At 33.7% G+C, this 22,052-nt stretch overlaps 1 protein-coding gene across 3 annotated transcripts in view; it reads right to left on the bottom strand.

Moving 5' to 3' along the window:
- LOC143242520 (uncharacterized) overlaps positions 1 to 22,052 on the bottom strand; it is a 71,784-nt gene that overhangs the window by 9,813 nt on the left and 39,919 nt on the right. For 2 of the 3 annotated variants that reach the window (XM_076485949.1, XM_076485954.1), the window contains exons 7-14: positions 21,150 to 21,221; positions 20,410 to 20,481; positions 14,085 to 14,156; positions 10,969 to 11,037; positions 10,668 to 10,739; positions 8,882 to 8,953; positions 7,140 to 7,211; positions 4,119 to 4,190 (exon numbers count right to left, since the gene is read on the bottom strand). In XM_076485949.1, the coding sequence (XP_076342064.1) occupies positions 4,119 to 4,190; positions 7,140 to 7,211; positions 8,882 to 8,953; positions 10,668 to 10,739; positions 10,969 to 11,037; positions 14,085 to 14,156; positions 20,410 to 20,481; positions 21,150 to 21,221 (573 nt within the window). The remainder of the gene's footprint in view (positions 1 to 4,118; positions 4,191 to 7,139; positions 7,212 to 8,881; positions 8,954 to 10,667; positions 10,740 to 10,968; positions 11,038 to 14,084; positions 14,157 to 20,409; positions 20,482 to 21,149; positions 21,222 to 22,052) is intronic. The other variant, XM_076485958.1, reaches the window with a different exon arrangement.

Here is a 22,052-nt window from a genome sequence, read left to right as displayed (position 1 = left end):
AATCATTACCTGTAAAGAAAAGTGGATCCTATAAAACAACCGAAAGAGATCAGGATAATGGTTGGATGTAGGAGAATCTCCAAGACACGCGTCGAAACCACTTTTCTACCCCAAAAAAGGTTGTGGTGACAGTATGGTGGTCTGCAAAGGGAATTATCCATTATTTCTTCCTGCAATCAGGCGAAATAATTACAGCACAATCTTACTGCCAACAAATTGATAATATGTATCGAAAATTAACCACAAAACAGCCATTATTAGTGAACAGGTATGGATCGATTCTGCTGTAAGATAACACCAGATTCCACAAAATAAAGTGTGGTAAAGAATATTAGATTTTATTATAAATCATGGCTTAACTATTTTATGATCGATTTATTTTTATCAATAAACGTGATTTGGAAAGATCTTCAATAACAATTATTTTAATTTGATACTTTAACATATTTATAAGGCGGAGATTGACATCGTTACAGGGCTTTGGACTTCGGAGCTTGTGGTACCATAAAATATTCCTCGCACGCTCTGAGTGCATTATCAGAGTGACACTCAGTCCCTTACCATAAATGGTGAGTGAAATGGTGTTACTTGCTGGTAGGTCCGGCATGGTCAGGTGTTTAAGGCACTTGACTCGTAATTTGAGGGTTGCGGTTTCAAATCCCCGTCACATCCAACATGCTCGCCCTTTCAGTGGTGGGGTGTTATAATGTTACGATCAATCCCACTATTCGTTGGTAAAAGAGTAGCCCAAGAGTTGGTGGTGGGTGGTGATGACTAGCTGCCTTTCCTCTAGTCTTACACTGCTAAATTAGAGACGGCTAGCGCAGATAGCCCTCGTGTAGCTTTGTGCGAAATAAAAAAAACAAAACAACAAATACTGGCTGCCTTCCCTCAGGTCAGTAGTTCAAAATTAGGTACGTCAGTAGATAGTCATGCTAGTTTTACCATAAAATACAAAACTGTGAGACACGTACCTTAGTTTCAAAAATACAAAATTGTGAGATATGTATTTTAGTTTTACTAATACAAAATTCACGAATATGTGAAAAACCATTTAAGTGTGTACATATAAAGGAAAAAAAATAGAATCACGAAAACATATTTTTTCGATATTTAAGATCAAATATGTACAAGGGGTGTAAGAAGCATTTTTAAAGTGGATGGGCTATGAGCGTGTCTGGTGGGCATAGCTTGGTTAATTAGTGTATAAAACTAAGCATACATGAAAAAAAGTTGGCTGAAAAGTGTAGCGGCTGTGGCCGCTACTGTTCCTACACCATTGTGTATACACTTCTAGGTCTTTGGCGAACTCGTGTATACAGTTGAGAATACACTAACACCATATATGGACGTTGTGACGTCAACATTACTTACCACTTCTAGTTTGCAAAGTTTGTGTGATTACTGAAGGGTAATAACTATCCTGAAACAGTCTACCCAGATAATTTATTCGTTAAAAGTTACGTTACTCTGCACAATATCGTTTATTTTCAAGTCCTAAACTTACTACCTTATTGACTCGGCATGGTCAGATGGTCAAGGCATTCGATTTGCAACCTGAGGGTCGCAGGTTCGATCCCCCATCAACCAAACATGCTCGCCCTTTCAGCCGTAGAGACATTTATAGTGTACGGTCATTCACACTATTCGTTGGTAAAAGAGTAGCCCAAACATTGGCGGTGGGTGGTGATGATTAGCTGCCTTCCCTTTAGTCTTACGCTACTGAATTAGGAACGGCTAGCGCAGATAACCCTCGTGTAGGTTTGCGCGAAATTCAAAAAAACAAAACAAACTGCCTCATTTAATATCTATCTATATATAAATATTGTTTCCAAAAAATTTTACACATTTTAATTGTGGCCTCAAAAAAGTACAAAATAATGAAGGAATTTATTTTAAGACTAACGATGAAAGTGAATATCCCCTTTTAACCCTACATGTCCACTGATAACAATCTGCAGTCAGACCGCCTTATTTTATTGTTCATCATTTCAGGAAATGGTATCGGAATTTGATCGCTCGGACAAGAAAGTGAAAGTACTACGAGATACTGGGTGCATAAGTGACAACCAGTCTAGTATCAGATCATAAGTGACAACTAGTCTAGTATCAGATCATAAATGACAACTAGTCTAGTATCAAATCATAAGTGATAGACTAGGTGTCACTTATGATCTGATACTAGACTCGTTGTCACTTATGATTTGATACTACACTGGTTGTAACTTATGATCTGATGCTAGACTGGTTGTCACTTATAATCTGATACTGCACTGGTTGTAACCCAGTATCTGGTACTAGACTTGTTGTCTAGCATCAGATCATAAGTGACAACAAGTCTAGTACCAGATGATAGGCAAGGCACGTCTGGGTGTGTGCTGATTGATGGGACTGTGGGAAAGAATGTAGGAGACCATGAAACAACGTGTATGCGGACATCAATCTATGACTTGTTTATTTGAAACCCTCTTGGCATCGGGATTTGGTCATTTAAAACCCGAGATGGTCATAAATATTTGTAGATGGTTCAGTTCTACCGGCAGATTTCATCCCTGTGTTATATAACAGTTGGTAAGAAATAGATAAAAGTAAGAGTATATAAAAATGATGAAAAAGATTAATGAAATAACACGTTTGTTAATTTGTTGTTGTACAATATAACGGTTGGTAACAATGTAACCTGTTGTTGTACAATATAACGGTTGGCAATAATGTAACTTGTTATTATACAATATAACGGTTGGTAACAATGTAACTTGTTATTATACAATATAACGGTTGGTAACAATGTAACTTGTTGTTGTACAATATAACGGTTGGTAATAATGTAACTTGTTATTATACAATATAACGGTTGGTAACAATGTAACTTGTTGTTGTACAATATAACGGTTGGTAACAATGTAACTTGTTATTATACAATATAACGGTTGGTAACAATGTAACTTGTTGTTGTACAATATAACGGTTGGTAACAATGTAATTTGTTGTTGTACAATATAACGGTTGGTAACAATGTAACTTGTTGTTGTACAATATAACGGTTGGTAACAATGTAACTTGTTGTTGTACAATATAACGGTTGGTAATAATGTAATTTGTTGTTATACAATATAACGGTTAGTAAGATTGTAATTTGTTTTGATACATAAGATAAGAAAGACTGTAATTTGTTGTGATACAATATAACGGTTGGTAAGAATGTAATTTTTTATTATATAATATAACGGTTGGTAAGAATGTAATTTGTTGTTATACAATAAAACGGTTGGTAAGTATGCAATTTGTTGTGATATAATATAAAGGTTGCTAAGAATGTAATTTGTTGTTATATAATATAACAGTTGATAAAAATGTAATTTGTTGTAATACAATATAACGGTTGGTAAGAGTATAATTTGTTGTTACACAATATAATGGTTACTGAGAGTGTAATTTTGTGATACAATATAACGGCTGGTAAGTTTGTCATTTGTTATGATACAATATAACGACAAGCAAGACTGTAATTTGTTATACAATAGAACGATAAGAAAGATTGTAATTTGTTGTTATGCAATATAACGGTTGGTAAGAATGTAATTTGTTGTTATACAATAAAACGGTTGGTAAGTATGTAATTTGTTGTTATACAATATAATGGTTAGTGAGAGTGTAATTTATCATATAATATAATGATTAGTGAGGGTATAATTTGTTGTTATACAATATAATGGTTAGGAAGATTGTAATTTGTTGTGATACAATATATCTATAAGAAAGACTGTAATTTGTTGTTATATAATATAACGGTTAGAAAGACTGTAATTTGTTGTTATATAATATAACGGTTAGAAAGACTGTCATTTGTTGTTATATAATATAACGGTTAGTAAAATTGTAATTTGTTGTTATACAATATAACGGTTAGTAAAATTGTAATTTGTTGTTATACAATATAACGGTTAGTAAAATTGTAACTTGTTGTGATACAATATAATGATAAGCAAGACAAGCCAAATGTTGGTTTTGAAAAACATCCGACTGAAGTTAATTCTCTTTGCTAAAAGGATTTTCATAATTATAATAAAGCTTTCTTTTACAAAATACAGTTAACAGAAATAACCAATAATACTTACAAGGTCTTCAATCTATAGAGTTCGTGAAATATTTTCTTTGGTAAGGTACGGAGTGGATTGAAAGCAAGTTCTCTACATAGAATAATAAAGGAAATGGAAAACGTTATTTTTGAGTTTTTGTTCAAAGAGTAGAAAATATTGTGAAATTTAGTCAGCTTAAAGACAGACGAAGCCTTTTATTTAACCTTAACATTACAGACTTAATTGGTTTGGTTAATACGCTTTTGTTACACCACGCTAACAACAGAACAACCTTATACGACGAAGCGTGACCTAACTATCAATATATTATGTGACATTACATCACAATCGTCCCCCGCTAAAATTAGGGGATCGATTCCTCTCGGAGGACATAACAGTTAGCCCAATATGGCTTTACTATAATTCAAATACAAACATACATCACAACAAAACGGATATCAATGTTTATATATTGTTTTCACTGGCCATATGAGTTCCCAGTAAAAAAAAAGCAAACATAATGAAATCTCTAGCGCATTTCGAAGAGACATTACAACATATCTAGCCAACCTGGTGAGATTTAGAATTGAAGAAAGGCTTGGTTGGCAATGGCTTGCAGCACACAAGCCGCATGGTCTAGATGGTGAATCCATTTGTCCCTACCTGTCATGGAAGGAGCACCATCTGTTGTAACACCACATAATTTATAAGGATTCAGTTCAAACTTTTCTACAACCTTAAGCACTTGTTCACAAATATCCTGTCCTGTGGTTGTGGAGGAAAGGCTTGCCATATCTAAAAAACTCTTCGAAAACATCAAAGCCTACAGTAACAGCTCTGATGAAAATGACAAGTTGGGATGTGTCATTGATATCAGTGCTTTCATCAAAAGCCAGACTGAAAGCTTCACACGAATTCAATCTCTTTCAAAGTTTCTTTGATGTCCTCTGAAAGATCTTTTGTCCTGCGTGAGACAGTAAAGCGGGAAAGGCTAGTTTGCTCCACCAAATATTTTTTTTCTCTGGACATGCATATTCTGTGAATATTGTTAAACAATTTTAATAAATTCTCCATCACTGAAAGGCTTTCCTTTTCTGCCATACATTCACAAAGCTTAAAACTCAGTTTTGTCACCAGTTCTGAATTTTTCTTGAAAGTGGTAAAACACCTTGTTGCTTTTCAATGGATGTTTTAAATGTTCAATTTTGTCCTTTCGTGCCTGACCAACAATTTCATCAAACTGGGAGGAGTGCTTAGTTGCGTAATGTCGCCTAATATTGTACTCTTTCATGACTGCAATTGTAGTTTGACAGACGAGGCAGACAACACCTTGATTATGTGGGACAACAAGATATTTTGTGCACCATTCACTGTTGAATAACCTTCCCTCATCATCAATTTTTCGTTTCTTAACTGCTGACATTTTACTAGCCCTGAAATCAAAACAAAATTATTCTCACGAAAATAGCAAAGTAGAAAAACAGAATTTATTTACACATGGAACCTCTTATGGACAGAAACACATGTTTCTAAATTGGCATCCCGATCATAGCCTTCAGGTACTTAAATTAATTGAGAATAGCAAAATACAGTGTGACCTCGCCTATTCGCGGTTCGCCATTCGCGGCCCCGCATATTCGCGGGTTATGCGCGAACTGCGTTTTTGTAGGTCACAGAGACTGAAAGGGCTTTTCGAGGAGATTTTGTCGTATTTACTCAATCAAGCCGTTTTTATCAATTGTCGTCTTCACCAAACAAGATTGGACTGCTATTGGCTGACTGCCTCAGCTTCCCCAACAACGCAAACGGCAAAGCACAGCCCGGTAACGCACGGTACAATTTAGTGAAATACATAACAGTATGCAATATTGCTACATTATTACTGCATCAATGAGTATAAGTATCATTAGTGTTTGGGAAGCATTTCATATAGTACATAATCGCATACATATACGTTTTAAAACTGCGTCCAATATTCGCGGTTTTTCGCTATTCGCGGGAGGGTAAAGAACGTAACCCCCGCGAATAACGAGGTCACACTGTACATAGAATCAGATGCAGCTGAAAGCAAAAATTTTAATAAATTTAGTAAAGTCACAACAATATGCTAAATAATAATCAATTTACCTTCAATCTCTTGTAGTAACGTTAGTTTTACTGTTATTACTGGAAACTCATGGTATTGCAAGCAGTAAAGAGAGACTTGCTTGCATTAACATTACTCAAACTATCTAAAATGCCAACAAACAAACAAAAACTTTCCAGTCTAATACGTCTAACGAAGCTCTACTGATATTAAACAAATCCAAGCTAGTTAACGTGTTACCAAATAATATAAAACCTATCTAGGTTGGTTACTTTAATATCAAACAATACTAAAATAATATAAAACCTCTTCAGGCTAGTTAACTTGTTACCTTACAATACTCAAATACTATAAAACCTTTCCAGGCCAATTAATTTATAATATAACCAAACGTATCTAGGCTAGTTAACCTGCTTTATAATGCCACCGAATCAATGGAAAACTTCTACAACCTAGTTGAATTGTTATGTAACAGTATTCTTACAATCTAATAGTAGAGAGGCTGGTTAACCTACGATTTAACATTATTTTGATAATATAAATCCTATCAATGTTAGTTAACCTACAATTAAACATCACTCCGCCAATACAATACCTACCTAGACTAATTAATTTGCCTTGTGACAATAAACATTCCACCCGGGCTAATTAATCTGCTGGTATGTATTAACTTTCAATGAATATCTCCTCTACCTTTTTGATTGATTCATTAGCCCTCCTTATTAATAATTAGATCTATATTTACTCACTGCAACGTTCTTTAAACGTGGAGTTGAACATTTTCTTACATTAGTTTACCTAATCATACAATATATTCATTTCCAACGTATTAAGTAGGAATAATTAAACACACGTGCAACTTTAGACATCCATTGTATTCCACAGACAAAAAGAAAAAAAACAAACAACTTTTTATTAAAAAACTAATACAAAATATTCCGTCTGATATTTCGATACTGGTAACTAATACTTACAGTTTTGCTAATAGGCAAACTTTGGAGAACAACTGGGACGGGAAATAATGTATCCTGTTGTTTGATAAGTTCCTGGAGAAATATAAGCATTTGTAAGCTAACTCTGGAGAAAAATCCAATTATCTTTTATTTTTGTCAACAATCGTGAAATTGTAAATATTTTTACTTATAGAGTTATGTGTGAATATAATTTTTGTATGACAATTAGTGAGGAGAAATTTATATGTGTATATATATATATATATACACACACTAATATAATTAGTATATATACACACACACAATATATATATATATATATATACTAATATAATTTGTCATGGACTTGAATTTGCTATTTTTAACACAATCCTTCTTTTTAATTTTGTTTACTTAACTCTATCAGTATTAATTCTCTCTAAAGACACACACATAGTGTAAGAAGGTGTGTTGTATGTCAGCACAAACATTGTTGCATTTTAAACAATACAACGTACGACCTATAAACACAGTTATACGAACTATAACACAAATGATTGTTGAAACAATATGACCAGAGAAAGTTTGCGTCTTTTCTAACAACACAAATCATGTGTGGTTTTGAATTCATAATTGTGTTTATTTGAATGCAACTTCATGTTGGAAAGCCAAGATTTCTATTACGTGTACGTACATTGCATGAAAGTAGATACAAAAATTGTACATTATCCCATATATTTGATTCTATTTCGTTAGTCTGCAGTGATTGTTATTTGTAATGTTAACTTAATGTTGTAGGCATTTAAACACCAGAAGTGATTTCATAGTTCGGTTGTTTTTAACACAATTTTTTTTTTTTTTTTTTTTTACAGTTATACATGTTTACATCTACAAAGTTTATTAATTCCAACAAATCGCCACGCACAGGCTTTGTACGATTTTATTTAGAAAGCAAACATCGAACTTCACTTGACTTATAGGAAAACCGCTTTGTTAAAAACATACAAACAAAAACACGCGCACACAACAATTTAACAAACAGAAAAAGCATTTCAGCACTGAATTTCTCTTAACAGAATATTTTTAAATAAGCAATCTTCAAAAGTTTAGGTGGTGACGAATGTTGAAACAACTAGAGATTAATTGATGTATTTTGATCTTAGCAGAAACAGACTATGAAACTAAAGGTGGTGCAGGATAAACGAACAAGTCTAGACTTGTATTTTTCTCTTACGTAAACGAACTTCTAACGGCGAATCAAGATTCAGTTTATATTCCCCTTAAAACAAAAATGTTCCTGTGTTTGTGCTTTTCTCAAAGCTCGGTTAATGTCAAAAGCGTAACTATTTTAGTAATACCAATTTGTAAGAGAAATTTCAAACATTCGAGAGCTCAAAACAGTTAACTGTCACTTGTTTTAAAAGTTAGAAGTTTATATACAAACTAAATTTAAAGAAATACAAAAGTTTGATAAGATTTAGACCAAAATGAGGTTTTAAGAAATAGAAAATATTTGATAATGGAGAAACGAGAATGCGCAAACAAAATATACAATTATTTCAAGGGTCATTTTGGAAATTACGTTATCACTGTTCCTGATGAAACTGCTCTGGCGAAACGTTAGCTAAAATAAAACGTTTTTTTTTATTATTATCATTACCTGGAGGGTAAAGGTCATTTTATTTCTAATTTTTTTACCAAAGTGTATATAAGTCCCCCAAGCACTATAAATTCCAAAAAAAAAAAAAAAAATATTTCGAAGGTCACAGAAACAGACAACTCACAATTCTATCAAGTCTACTAATGGGTGAAACGCCTCCTCGTGGATGAAAGATACTCGATTGTTGTGCAATATTCTTGAAATGGAAAAAGCAAAAACAGCCAAAAATTAAGAGAAGTTAGGCTAAGTAATTCCAGGTTATTCGTATTAAAATAAACAAAGAACATAAAGTAATCCCTATACCGAAAATGTATAATGGCATACAACCTTCTTTCTACGTGTGCAGTAAACATTAAGATTTTGAATTTGGAATTTACTAGACTTTATCTCGTCCGAGTTTAATCATGTTCTAATAGTTGCCTATACATTATTTGTTGAATCAAGTTTTATACCTATAGTAAACTACATCATTTTGTTGAATCAAGCGTTTTTCAAACCAGGGGCGTGGAATATATTCTGGGGGTATAAGAAGGTTCATGAGAACACGCATTTTTCTAGGCGTCTATAAAAACCCTCGCCCCCAGGTGGCTCAGCAGTAAACCTGAGTGCTTAGAACGCTGAAGTTCGGGTTTCGATACCAATGGTAAGCAAGGTAGAGACAGCCAACTATGTTTTAAAACAAACAAAGATGCCTGTTACATACAACCAATATTACTACTGGCGCCTTCTCGCACATTAGAATTTCTAGGTGGCACTGTGTGTTTAATGGGTACCTTTTCAGCACGCATATTATTAGACGTTGTCCTCTTATCTCTAGTGTTATAAGTAATTTATCGACCAATTACTGTTCTGAGGTTTGGATTTTTTTATAGTGAAGTACATGTTTGGGTATATCACAATAACAGACAACTGTTAGCAAGACTGTAATTTCTATTACATTCTCGTTAAAACAAAAACGAACTTCTGACACTACAGACTTAAATATAGCCCTAAATAGTTTTAACATAAAACAAAGAGTAAATTACATATGGTTTGTTTTGAATTTCGCGCAAAGCTACATAAGGGCTATTTGTGCTAGCCGTCCCTAATTTACCATTGTAAGACCAGAGGAAAGGCAGCTAGTCATTACGACCCACCGCCAACTCTTGGGCTACTCTTACCAACTAATAGTGGGATTGACCGTAACATTATAACGCCCCCACGGCTGAAAGGGCGGGCATGTTTGGTGCAACGGGGATTCGAACCCGCGACCCTGGAATTGTGAGTGGAGTGCCTTAACCACTTGGCTATAACGGGCCTAAATTATGTATGATGAAGTCACATATAGTGTTTTATTTTTAATACTGTGAATTATATTCCGGAATGCTGCGTTCACATATAATTTATTCTATTTCAGCTCAGTTTACTGAAACTTAATTACTGGTTACTAGCTTTATATTTTGGAATGCTGCGATGTTAGAATCTTAATTTCTCAAATAGCAGATTTCGTTAAGAAAGCAATTTTGTTACTGAACGTCTTGTTTTATGTTACAATTATTTTAAAAGCTGCAATACACGAACAACGTGATTAATGCTGTGTATCCCTTACTAAAAGATTCATCAACACATTAGTTATGAAACTGATTACTAAAAAGTTTGATAATTCGGACACAATCTCTATTTCCGTAAAAAAAAACTCAGTTTGTAACACAAACATACTAAAAAGTGTTTTATGTCTACTGTAGTAACTGGTAAGTTAGGCTAATCAATTTATATCAGTTAAGCCTACAGAACATATATCGCAGTTACGTAATATTTAATATCAGTTTCATTTTAAAAATGAATCACTTTTCAAAAAATAATAGTACAATAGTTTGAAAGTATATATTTACTAGAAATAAAACAAGTCACAAAAATATTTAAGCACTTACAACACTTTCAGTAAACTTAGCGAGGCAAATGTATTCTTTCCAATTGTAGCCACATGGTTGTCTTCAAGAAAACTGAAGAATGAACGATTCATGAACAAATGCGCCAAGTCAAAGGGTTTAGTATACTCTATTAAATTTAATGTGATATTAAAATACAATTAAACTTAAAGAAAGTCTAGATAGTTTGATAAATAAGTTAATATTCAAAAATTGAAACTGCTTCTATCGATTTTCTGAGCATTCGAAAGGTTAGTAAACCTATAACTGATATAAACAAGGTAAAAGTGTCAGTACGACTCACAGCCAGTTCAACTGAAGATTTTCAGGCCAAGGCACGTCATCTAAGGTTAGTTGATTATGTGATAAATCCCTAGATAAACAAAGTATAAAGATAGTTTAAAATCTTTATGAGTAAGTTTCAACAATAGTTAATGTACTATACAAATACTCACAAAAATATATAACATGTATTAAATTAATCACACGAATAACCACTTATACATTTGGACTCCTGTAAATGAACTTGTCTAAAACAATTGAAGTAAATTAATTTTTTTCATAAAGATAATTTTTAATAACATTAAATTTCATTAAAACTTTTTACTCTGCCAACATATTCTTGTGATCGACAGATTTTGAATCGATAGCAGAACGTATTTACATAAGTATAATAAAAGGTTTTTAAATTTTATGAAGTCAAGTAGGGGTCGATATACACGTAACCTAGCTATCTATAGTAATAAAGAACGTTTTAATACTATAAAAATAATCGAAACAAAAAATTAAAACTACAAAAAATGAGTTATTTAAAGTTAAAAATTAATCCTTGCTTTGGCAAAAAACAGTAATCATGTTAGTCTGAGTCGAAGTGAGACTATATTTTTAAAACTTTAAGTAACTCAGTTCTGTAGTTTTGCTTTCTTGTTTCAATAAGTTTTGTAGCATTAAAACTTTCTATATTACTATAGCTAGCCAGATAACGTATATATACAGATCAGTACTCGTCTTTATCAACTTTTTGTTGCACTTGTATGTTTCCTGTTTTATTAGATATATTTTTGTGCGACCGCAACACCAAGCGATTTTATTTACTCATTAGGACCGCTACCAAACTACCTTCAAATAGAATTATACATCTAAAGTAGCGCATCGTCCGTTTTATATATATAAACACTAAAGAGATTTTGATAGAGTTCACATTGGTATTACGAGTTGTCACCCTAAGATCGTAGGCGGATAATGCCTATGATATAACTCCCAAATGCGTTGGGGATATCCCCTTTATCAGATAAAATTCAAAGACGGAAACCAATTAAGGGTATGGAGTTGAGTGCCTACACCCACAACATTTCAACTTCTATTGCCCTTCAGTGTTTGCGGCCTGTTGTGGGAAGGCAGTTATTTTCAATAATTCTTATATATATATATATATATATATATATACATATGAAATATATGAAATAATATATACATATGTGTGTTATTGTATTAATACTTAATAGCAGGAATCGTGATAAAATAAAGTACTAATTAATAAAACCGAATCAGGTATACACGCGTTCCATGCTCGGTGTAGCTGGCACACAAATATATAGATAATTAAAAGGTAAAACACGTTTTATAGATGGATGTACTATAATCTTGCCTAAAAGAAATTCAAGTGCCACGGGTATTGAACATTCTATCTTATTCAATGTATAATAGCCAAAGATGAATTCGAATCACAAAAATCACCACACAAGGAATGTACATGCATATATCACGTGCGATTTTTCAACACTATGTAACACAAATTTTGTTCCTGGATAGTATGTGTTACCTCTTAATTGCTTATGTTGTAAAAGTACAGAAAATGGCCATTATTTTCTTCAAACTTTGCTTTTGTGACCTGGATAATGAAATTTAGAATTTAACCTAGTTTCTATGTAAAACGGACAAAGTTGTACATTTTCATTTACATAAGGTCTGAATAAAACAACATATGAATCAAGATTTACATGTATTTATACTAAAGTTATACAAAAAATGAACAAAAATGTTTAGAAGTGAGTAGTTTTTCGAGATGGCTGTTTCTCTCTGGCGGAATGGGTACAGGGAGCTCAAAGCAGTGTGGCACTGGGGCGATGGATGATGGAAGGTCCAGATACATGATAGCAGATGCATTCTTGCCAGCCAGACGTTCGGAAGAGTCCACCATGCAGAAGTTGCAATTGCTTGAGTGGTCAGAGGAATCACGCCTAATTCTTGGAATAGCAAACTACATGGTTCTCTTTTCCAATCTCTACCATCCTGAAAAATAGCAAAATAAAATTGTTATTATGAAGAATAAATTTATTTCATCCACAACTAATGTGTAAGAGTTTGATGCAGAATATTTAATTTGTGATATTTTTTATACTATTGGAAATAGATAAATGAAAAAAGATATTTAAATTTTGAAAGGTCTAAAATTTGTATAATATAAAATCTTACTATTCAAGCAAGCAAATATTGTCCGTCTTACCTTTTAGAGTGTTTTTGCAGTTCTCGCAGGTAAAATGAGGCGCCCAGGATTTGTCTTGATCTCCGACAGGCATGGCAAAATATGCCTTATAGGTTTCACACATTTTAGCAGATGCTGTTACAGAGTTCTTTTCGTTCTTGTCTTGATAAAGTGGTCACATACATAGCAGAATACTTGCAGCTTCTTTATGCCATCTCTGTGTTCACTCAGGCAGCTAGAACTAAACTAAAGTTGTGAGTGGTGAGCCCCTGTATGTATATTACTACGGAAAGTTCCAGAAAATTCTGAAAAGTTCTTGAAAATTCTCATAAGTTCTACAACATTATAGAAAGTTCTTGAAAATTCTTGTAAGTTCGAGAAAAGTCTCTATCAGCTACTCAGCAATGAATCTATCTGGAAAATGGGTAAATTTGAAAATTTCATAACCCATGTCACAAAATCAAAGTTTGAAGAGAAAAATAGATCTTTTCCATTTACTTTAGGTATAAGCAATTGGCAAATAACACTTTCTGTCCAGGAACAAGAAAAAGTAAAATTTTTGTTACATAGTATAATCTATGTGAATAACATCACATATAAATTTCGGCAGACAATACGCCCTAGATATATCTTTTTTTTTTATTTTTACAGGTACGTACTTTAAACTTCCATTGCTTTTGGTGGTGGTGGGAGAGTCGTAATATTTGAATAAGTTAAAAGCGAGTATAAATACATAGTATTTCTTCTTCAGAACGATGCAGAAGACGCCATTGTTGTGAAACGCTGTAGTATGTTTTACTAAATTCTCCCTGAGGGCCTCTAACATCTGTTTTGATGTGTCACTAGTGAACAACATCAATACATTCATGTTGCCATATTGTTTATCAAATACATACTGATATATAAGTAAAATCTTCTCTGATTTCCATACTTACAATGTGCTCAGTGCTGGCAAGTCTCTCATAACGTCCACGTTAAAATGTTTCAAGTTGTTGTGGGATAGTACTCTGAAAGAATATGTTTCAACATATATTACTCTTAACCCAGTATGGTTTTCATGAGTACCTGTTGATGGTACAGTCTTTTTAACTACGTGCGTTAGATTTTTTAAATATTAAGAATACAAAATGCTACTCAACCATCACGCATCTTAATGTACCATATATTATTTACAGGTCGCGAATTGTCTATTAATTTGACATTATTTCTTATTCAAACCTAATTTAACGTAATACCACGAAATATACATGTACATGTTTTTACTTGAGATACTATCCGATGACCGTATATTTTACTAACCTTACTTACAAAGACTTTTCCTACGTTAACTGCAAGTCATACACACTACCTAACAATTTGGTTTGAATTTCGCGCAAAGCTACACGAGGGCTATCTGCGTTAGCCGCTATCCCTAGTTTTACAGTGTAAGACTAGAGGGAAAGCAAATAGTCATCATCTTCCACCGCCAACTCTTGAGCTACTCTTTTACCAAGAAATAGTGAGATTGACCGTCACTTTATAACGCCCCCATGGTTGAAAGGGTTAGCATGTTTGGTGTGACGGGGATTTGAATCCGCGACCCTCAGATTACGAGTCGAGTGCCTTAACCACCTCGCCACCCCGGACCCCTAACAGTTTAGTCCCCCAGTGGTACAACAGTATATCTAGGGGGTTATAATCCTAGAAATCGGGGTTTCGATACCCATTGTGAGGCCTAATTAGAAATCGTTTCTAACTAGATTTGCTAAGCATATTATTTCAGATGGCGTAGAGTATATAATTTGTAAATTATCTCTGTCTAGATTTTATAGAAGTATTTCATCAGGGGTTACTTGTGAGGCCTAATTTGGAATCATTCCTAGCTAAATATGGCACACGCATTAGATTAGGAAGCATATAAGATAAGACTTGGAAATCACCTGTATATAAATTTAATAAATGTATATAATTAGAAGGTACTCGTGAAGCATAATTTGTAATATTTCGTAGCTAGAGTTTTAAACATGTTAGATTAGAAAGAATGCAATAACTTGGAAACTACCTCTACTTCTATTTGACAAATTTATTACAGTAGAAGGTACACAAGAGAACTAATCTGGATTCTTTCTTATGTAGATTTTCGCAGCGTATCCTTTTAGAAGGTATACAGTATAAAACTTGAAAGTTACCTCAATATAGATTTAATAAGGGAATCGCATCAGAAGTTACGCGCGAGCTCCTAATTTGGAGACTTTCCTAGTTAGCTTTTCTAAAGATATCAGATTACAAAGTATATAGGATATAACTTAGAAATTACTTCGACCTAGAGTTACTAAGTTCAATATAGTATTAGATGGACGATTTGAGATTTAATTTGAAAATCCGCTCTGTTTAGGTTTATCAAAAATGTAAGGTATGAGTGAGACATAATTTGGATATCAGTATCACTTATATTTAAAGAACTTATTGAATTGTAAGATAAGTTCGAAGTGTGATTCAGAGATGTCGCTACTTATATTGAGTAAGAAATGCAGAATCAAACTAAAAAGCGCAATCTGTTTCGTAAATTTGCGCGAGTATACTTTAGGGTTATTTGGGTTAGCAGTTCTTAATTTTTAGTGGATAAGTTATAGAGAATGTAGCAATTAAATGTCAATTATCCCCAACTTTTATACTAATCTAGTGTTTAGTCGACTCGTAATCCGAGGGTCGCCGGTTCGAATCCCCGTCGCACCAAACATGCTCGCCCTTTCATCCTTTGGGGGCGTTATAAAGTTACGGTCAATCCCACTATTCGTTGGTAAAAGAGTAGCCCAAGAGTTGGCGATGGATGGGGTGGTGATGACTGACTGCCTTCCCTTTAGTCTTACATCACTAAATTAGGGACGGCTTTGCGCGAAATTCAAAAAATAAACAAACAGGAGTTCCCAAACCTTTTAGACATGCAAAGCTTCACGTCAGAAAGAAAAAACATTTCGGAACCTTAACTTAAAAGAAAATAAACTAAAATAGAAACAATCGGTCACGAGCTTCAGTTAAAGTTTATTTCAAGATTCAAAAATAGATATTTATTAAAAATATCAATATATAAAAAAAATGTTTACTTCTATTCACTTGTTCAAAAATTTCTGCTTGCAAAATTTATATTAATAAAAGTACAGTGTACTTATTTATTTATTAATGGCTCGGATAGGTTTGCTTTTGTTCACAAAGTAGTTCAATATTTGTAGTTATGGTTGTTACTTGAAAGCGCAAATCATCTTCAATATTTAGCCTGTTTCTAAACTTGGTCTTTGTAGTTGTATACAGCGAAAATGTTTGCTCACAAAGATATGTTGTTGGAAAATGCATCAAAATTTTGTGAGCTCTGTTACTTATTTCAGGGTATTACATGGCCATTTGAATCGAAAATTGTGTAATTTCTTCCTGCTGAAATTTTATTTTTAAGGTGTAAACAGTTGAAATTTCTATAAGCTGTTCTTTGTCTTTCAAATGCAAATCGTTGGTATTTGCAGAATCAACAAAGGGATTTTCAAACCACAGTAATTTTTCTAAATGAGGAGGGAAGCACTTCTCAATAGTTGAACACAAATTAGATACGTGATGCAAGAGTAAAACTTTTGCATCTTTACTTAAGGAAATGGCCCGGCATGGCCAAGCGTGTTAAGGCGTGCGACTTGTAATCTGTTGTAAACAAGAAAAAGTAAACAATAATAATAATAATGTACCATTCAAACCATATGACGTTTGATGATTAATGAATACAGATCTGAGCTTCAGAGAACTATATTTCAAGATTTTTTTTTTCTTATGGCTGCTAGTGAACTGTCAAGAATCTTTAATTTCTATTTATTGTATTTCTTTTAATAAGGTCCCGGCATGGCCAGGTGGGTTAAGGCGTGCGACTCGTAACCTGAGGGTCGCGGGTTCGCATCCCCGTCGCGCGAAACATGCTCGCCCTTTCAGCCGTGGGGGCGTTATAAGGTGACGTTCAATCCCACTATTCGTTGGTAAAAGAGTAGCCCAAGAGTTGGCGGTGGGTGGTGATGACTAGCGGCCTTTCTCTACTCGATAGTCCTCATGTAGCTTTGTACGAAATTCAAAAACAAACAAACCTTAAGGAAATTTTATTCATAAGTAAAAAATCACTGAGATTTTCGAAGCAATCAAGTTCTTCCGTAAGTGTACATTCATCCCAAAGTTTTAGCTGACCTTGAAGCGCTTACATTTTTACTATAAGTTTTGAAGTACGTTACCCTGGTACCCTGCATTGTAGCATTCACTTCATTTAGATAGGCAAATACGTCCGAAAAGTAAGCCAGTTTCTGTATCCAGCATTTGTCACTTAATTTGTATGCAAGTTCGAAGTGGCATTCAGATAAAAAAGAAACCTAGCTCTTCACGTAGTTCGTAAAACCGAGCAAACATTTTTACTCGAGAAAGCCATCGGTCTTCAGTATGAAGCAGCAAAGTTTTATACAAACTTCCCCTGTCCTCACAGAGTAAACTGAAGATCCTCGCATTGAGCGGTCTTTATTTTATAAAAGTAACTGTTTTTATAACATTACCCAATACCTCTTTTAAGTCTTCTGGCATTCATTTCATTGCAAGTGAATGACGATGAAGACACCAGTGGATACCCTCGATGTCCGGGTTTTTCTTTTTTATGCGTGCCATTGCGCCTGAAAATTTTCCAATCATTGTTGTAGCCACATTAGTGCAAATACTTGAGTAAAGCTGCCATTGGCTTTCATGTTCTTCCATAAATAAATCGATCAGTTTAAATATTTCTTCGTCTATTATTTGAGTGGGCAAAGTTTTGCAATTTAGCATGTCTTCTTCAAAACTAGCTGCGTGAATATAGCGAACAAACACAAACAAAATCGCATAACCTGCGACATCTGTTGATTCATCATCTGAAGCAAAAAAGTAGGATTCACTTTTACTCACTTTATTAACTCCGTTAAGGAATTTTCTGACATATTCTTGATTCTTCAAGAAACCGAGTTGTCAGAAAGGGCTACAGAGTTAATGTTTTTTAAGCAATTTCTCATCAATTGTGCACTCTACTAAATCTTTTGCGCATGGTTTTATCAAATATTCTGTAATTGCATGAGCTTCACCTGCTTTTGTAATACGGTAACTAACACTATATGAAGCAATAAAAGCACTTTTGTTGTTCTGATGGACAAACGAACAAAATTTAGCTTTCCTTACGTTTAATTGCAAACACTTTCTTTTAAAATACTCGGAAGTTGGATTTTTTAATTGGGAATGTTTGGTTTCTCGATGCTGTTTTAACTGTGCTGGATGCAAACTACTATTACTCAACAATATTCCACATTCAACACACAACCCACTAGGTCCATCATCAATACCTGTCCATGTAAAACCATATTCAATAAAACTTTCATCATACTTTCTTTTCTTTCTTGTTTCGGTACTTCTTGCATCATACTGCGTTGAAGTGCTTGCACGCGACGATAACGCCGATGAATTAGTATTAGGCCTAGGTCTAGGAAGATTTTTACTCGTATCAGATTTATTACTGATATTCAGCCTCTTATCCATTATAAGGGTAACAACTAATTATTAATTTGTCTAAAAATGTATTCTTATATCTTTGGCATTTCAAATGTATTTTCACGGACACAAAACATCTTCTTAATGAGAACTCGTTCAAACACTTGAGTTTCATCATCATGCCATAACGAAGTCAGAAATAACGATTTGTGGAGAAAGGCTAGGTTGCTAGAATAATATATTTTTCTAAAGAAAAAGGGTAACCTATTATTTTTACAATTTTTCTATGTTGACAGAAATTTTAAGACAAATAACAAAATATCAACCCAGATCTGACGTGCGTCTAAATCTCGAACGAAATGGAACATGATGTCATGCAGACGTATGACGTCGTAAAGCTCATTGGTACTAAGTTTGTCTAATTAAACTACAACGAATCTAACCTTATCTAACAATTAGCAATTATAATTGTTATAAGTATAATTATACTTCATATAAATATACTTTGAAATTGAAACAATTGATACTGCATCTAATTGCAACACAATGTTTCAAATTTGGACAAGTTTCAGCTACGACGTCATGCTTCATTTTGTTACATTTCGTTCGAAATTTAGCCGCTAATCCAGATCTGGCTTTTCAAATAACAGCTGGCATCACTATCCCGGGTTGACCGATGTTTCCTACGAAACTTACAAGGCTATCTTGCATCTTCAATGACGCATAGCGATCTTGAGATGGTGCTATGTGTACTAGCAACCAGTGGTGCCACTGTCGAAGTTAAATGAGATTGTATTAGCACTTTCACCGCGAGAACTTTCACTAAGCTAAATAAAATCGTCTGACGTTAGGCAGAATAAAATATTAAAAGACACAATACAAGACAAACGTGTTATATTAAAGATATATTTTACTTTTTGTACAGCGTATTCTGATTCAATTTTATAGTTTTAGGAAAAAATATAAACATTGTAAAATTTCTTCGCCGAGCCCCAGATAACTATGGTAGACCCCAAGGGATTCGCGGAGCATAGTTTGAAAAACCATGCATTAAGTCAGGCCAGAATACTAAAAGTAATGCTCAGTTTGCAAATCACGTCAACGTAAAACTTTAAACAACAATATATATTAATAAAAGATATATGTAAGGCCTAATTTAGAAATTTCTACTACCTAGATTTCAAAACAACTATGTTTAGAAGAAACATATCATATCTAATTTGGAAAATCACCTGTACATAGATTTGAAAATAAATATTTGGAGTAAAAGAGAATGTGAAGCTTAAACTGGAGACGATAGACATTTAAATTTAATAAAAATATAAATTGTATTGAAAGGTTAATGTAATATGTAATTTGGAAATAAACACAACCTAGATTTGTTTTAAAACACATAAAATTTGAATATGTAATGATTAATTTTAAAATCGCCTAAAACGTTAGCTCAACGGTAAATGAGTGGGTTTATAACACTAAAAATTGGGTTTCGATACCCGTGCTGGGCATGCCGCAAGTAGAGTAGCCCATTGTATAGCTTTATGCTTTAAATCAAACTAGTAAACATTAAAAGGTATGTATGGAACTGAACATTAAAATTACTGTTCTTTAGAAATGTTTCGAGATCTTGTATGAAATAAACATCATATGATTTAAACCAAAATAAGCAGTGTTAAGTTTTTACAATCACAAGTAAAAATGACAAAATTAGCCAAGTAGGGCGCCATATTGTCCATATGAATATGCATTTGTTATACTTACAATTCTTTTAATGATCCTAGGCCCCTGAAAGCTTCTAATGAAATGGATTCTATTGCACAGTGCTGCAAGTATCTGGAAGAACATAACGATGAACAAACTTTAGTTACAACAGCTGTAACGACAATATCTTTATCAGATTTGTGACAGTAAGAAATATTAAACGGATCTGGTTAGGTAAGTGCGACTTTACATTTGGATAGAATGAAACAATGCGATAGCATTAGTTCAGTAAAACAGAAATAATTTAAAGTTAATTAAAATTCAGTCAAGTAACACAATTAAGTGAAAACAATATTAAGTTTTCTTTAGGTAATAGATGTTCAAGTACTTATATTTTTTCTTAATCCTTAATGTTTTGCGGAACACGACATACTCTTGTCGTTAGATGGCAGCTTGATCGCGGATTACTTTGTGACTACAATTAACGAGTTTTTACCAAATGCATTTAATCGTTTAATTTTTTGCTTAGTAAGTAACATATTGTTCGTACAGTATTATTCGGTAATATTTTAAGTATCTATTGTTCCACTTATTGTGTCTGTTATAAAACATATAAATGAATTTTTTTGATTTCGAATGTTACCAAACAAAACTGTGTGTTATACAAAAATCTGGTGAATTGTTTTTTTTCATTTTTTACCAACGATGACTATGAAGAGTTATGTATGTAAACCTTTTCGATTTTATGTTGTAGAACTTATAACGACTTTTTGTTTCAAAAATGTTCACTTTTCACTCACAATTTTTGAAGATCGTTGATACCAGTAAACACTTCTGCCGGTAGATGTCGTATGGCATTTCCCGCTAATGAGCTGAAATGGAGAATTAACAACAGCTGTTTAATACCGTGTATTCATCTGTCTTATTTTATTCGATAAAACTTACATGAAAATCGGTTGAATAAATATATAATGAAACATTGTTAAAATCGTAGAAAAACAACGCCTTCCCTTACCCTAGTGACACAGCAGCAGGCGGGTTCATGACGTTAAACATCTGATTTCAATACACGTGGTTAGCAGAGAACAGTTTGTTTGCTTGATTTTGAATTCCGCGCAAAGTTACACGAGGGCTATTTGCACTAGCCGTCCCTAATTTAGCAGTGTAAGACAAGAGGGAAGGCAGCTAGTCATCACCACCCACCGTCAACACTTGGGCTACTCTTTTACCAACGAATAGTGGGATTGACTGTCACATTATAACGCCCCCACGGCTTAAAGAGCAAGCATGTTTGGTGCGACGGAGATTCGAACCCGCGACCCCCAGATTACGAGTCGGACGCCTTGACCAACCTGGCCATGCCGGGCATAGCAGAGAACAGATCGTGTTGCTTGTGCTTAACAAAACCAAAGTAAATATACAAACGAACGACGCATCATTTCCAATAACTGGCTAACCATTAAAGATTTGTTGATTTTCAAATACGTTCACATTTTATATCTCCCCATAAGCTTGTTTGTATTGATTGAATGTGAGTACAAATAACTCGTAGTTTGTATTTTATTGTGTGTTACCCACTTCACACCAAATACCCCTTTTGAATTTTATTAAGAAAAAGAGATAAACACTACATGAATGCCCTAGTAGCTCGGTGTTAAACTTCAAACAACCAATTCATAAATTTAATTATTGCCGTACGACTT

Source organism: Tachypleus tridentatus, chromosome 2 (assembly GCF_004210375.1).
Source record: "Tachypleus tridentatus isolate NWPU-2018 chromosome 2, ASM421037v1, whole genome shotgun sequence".
Classification (NCBI taxonomy): domain Eukaryota; kingdom Metazoa; phylum Arthropoda; class Merostomata; order Xiphosura; family Limulidae; genus Tachypleus; species Tachypleus tridentatus.
This window is presented reverse-complemented; position numbering and strand designations above follow the sequence as displayed.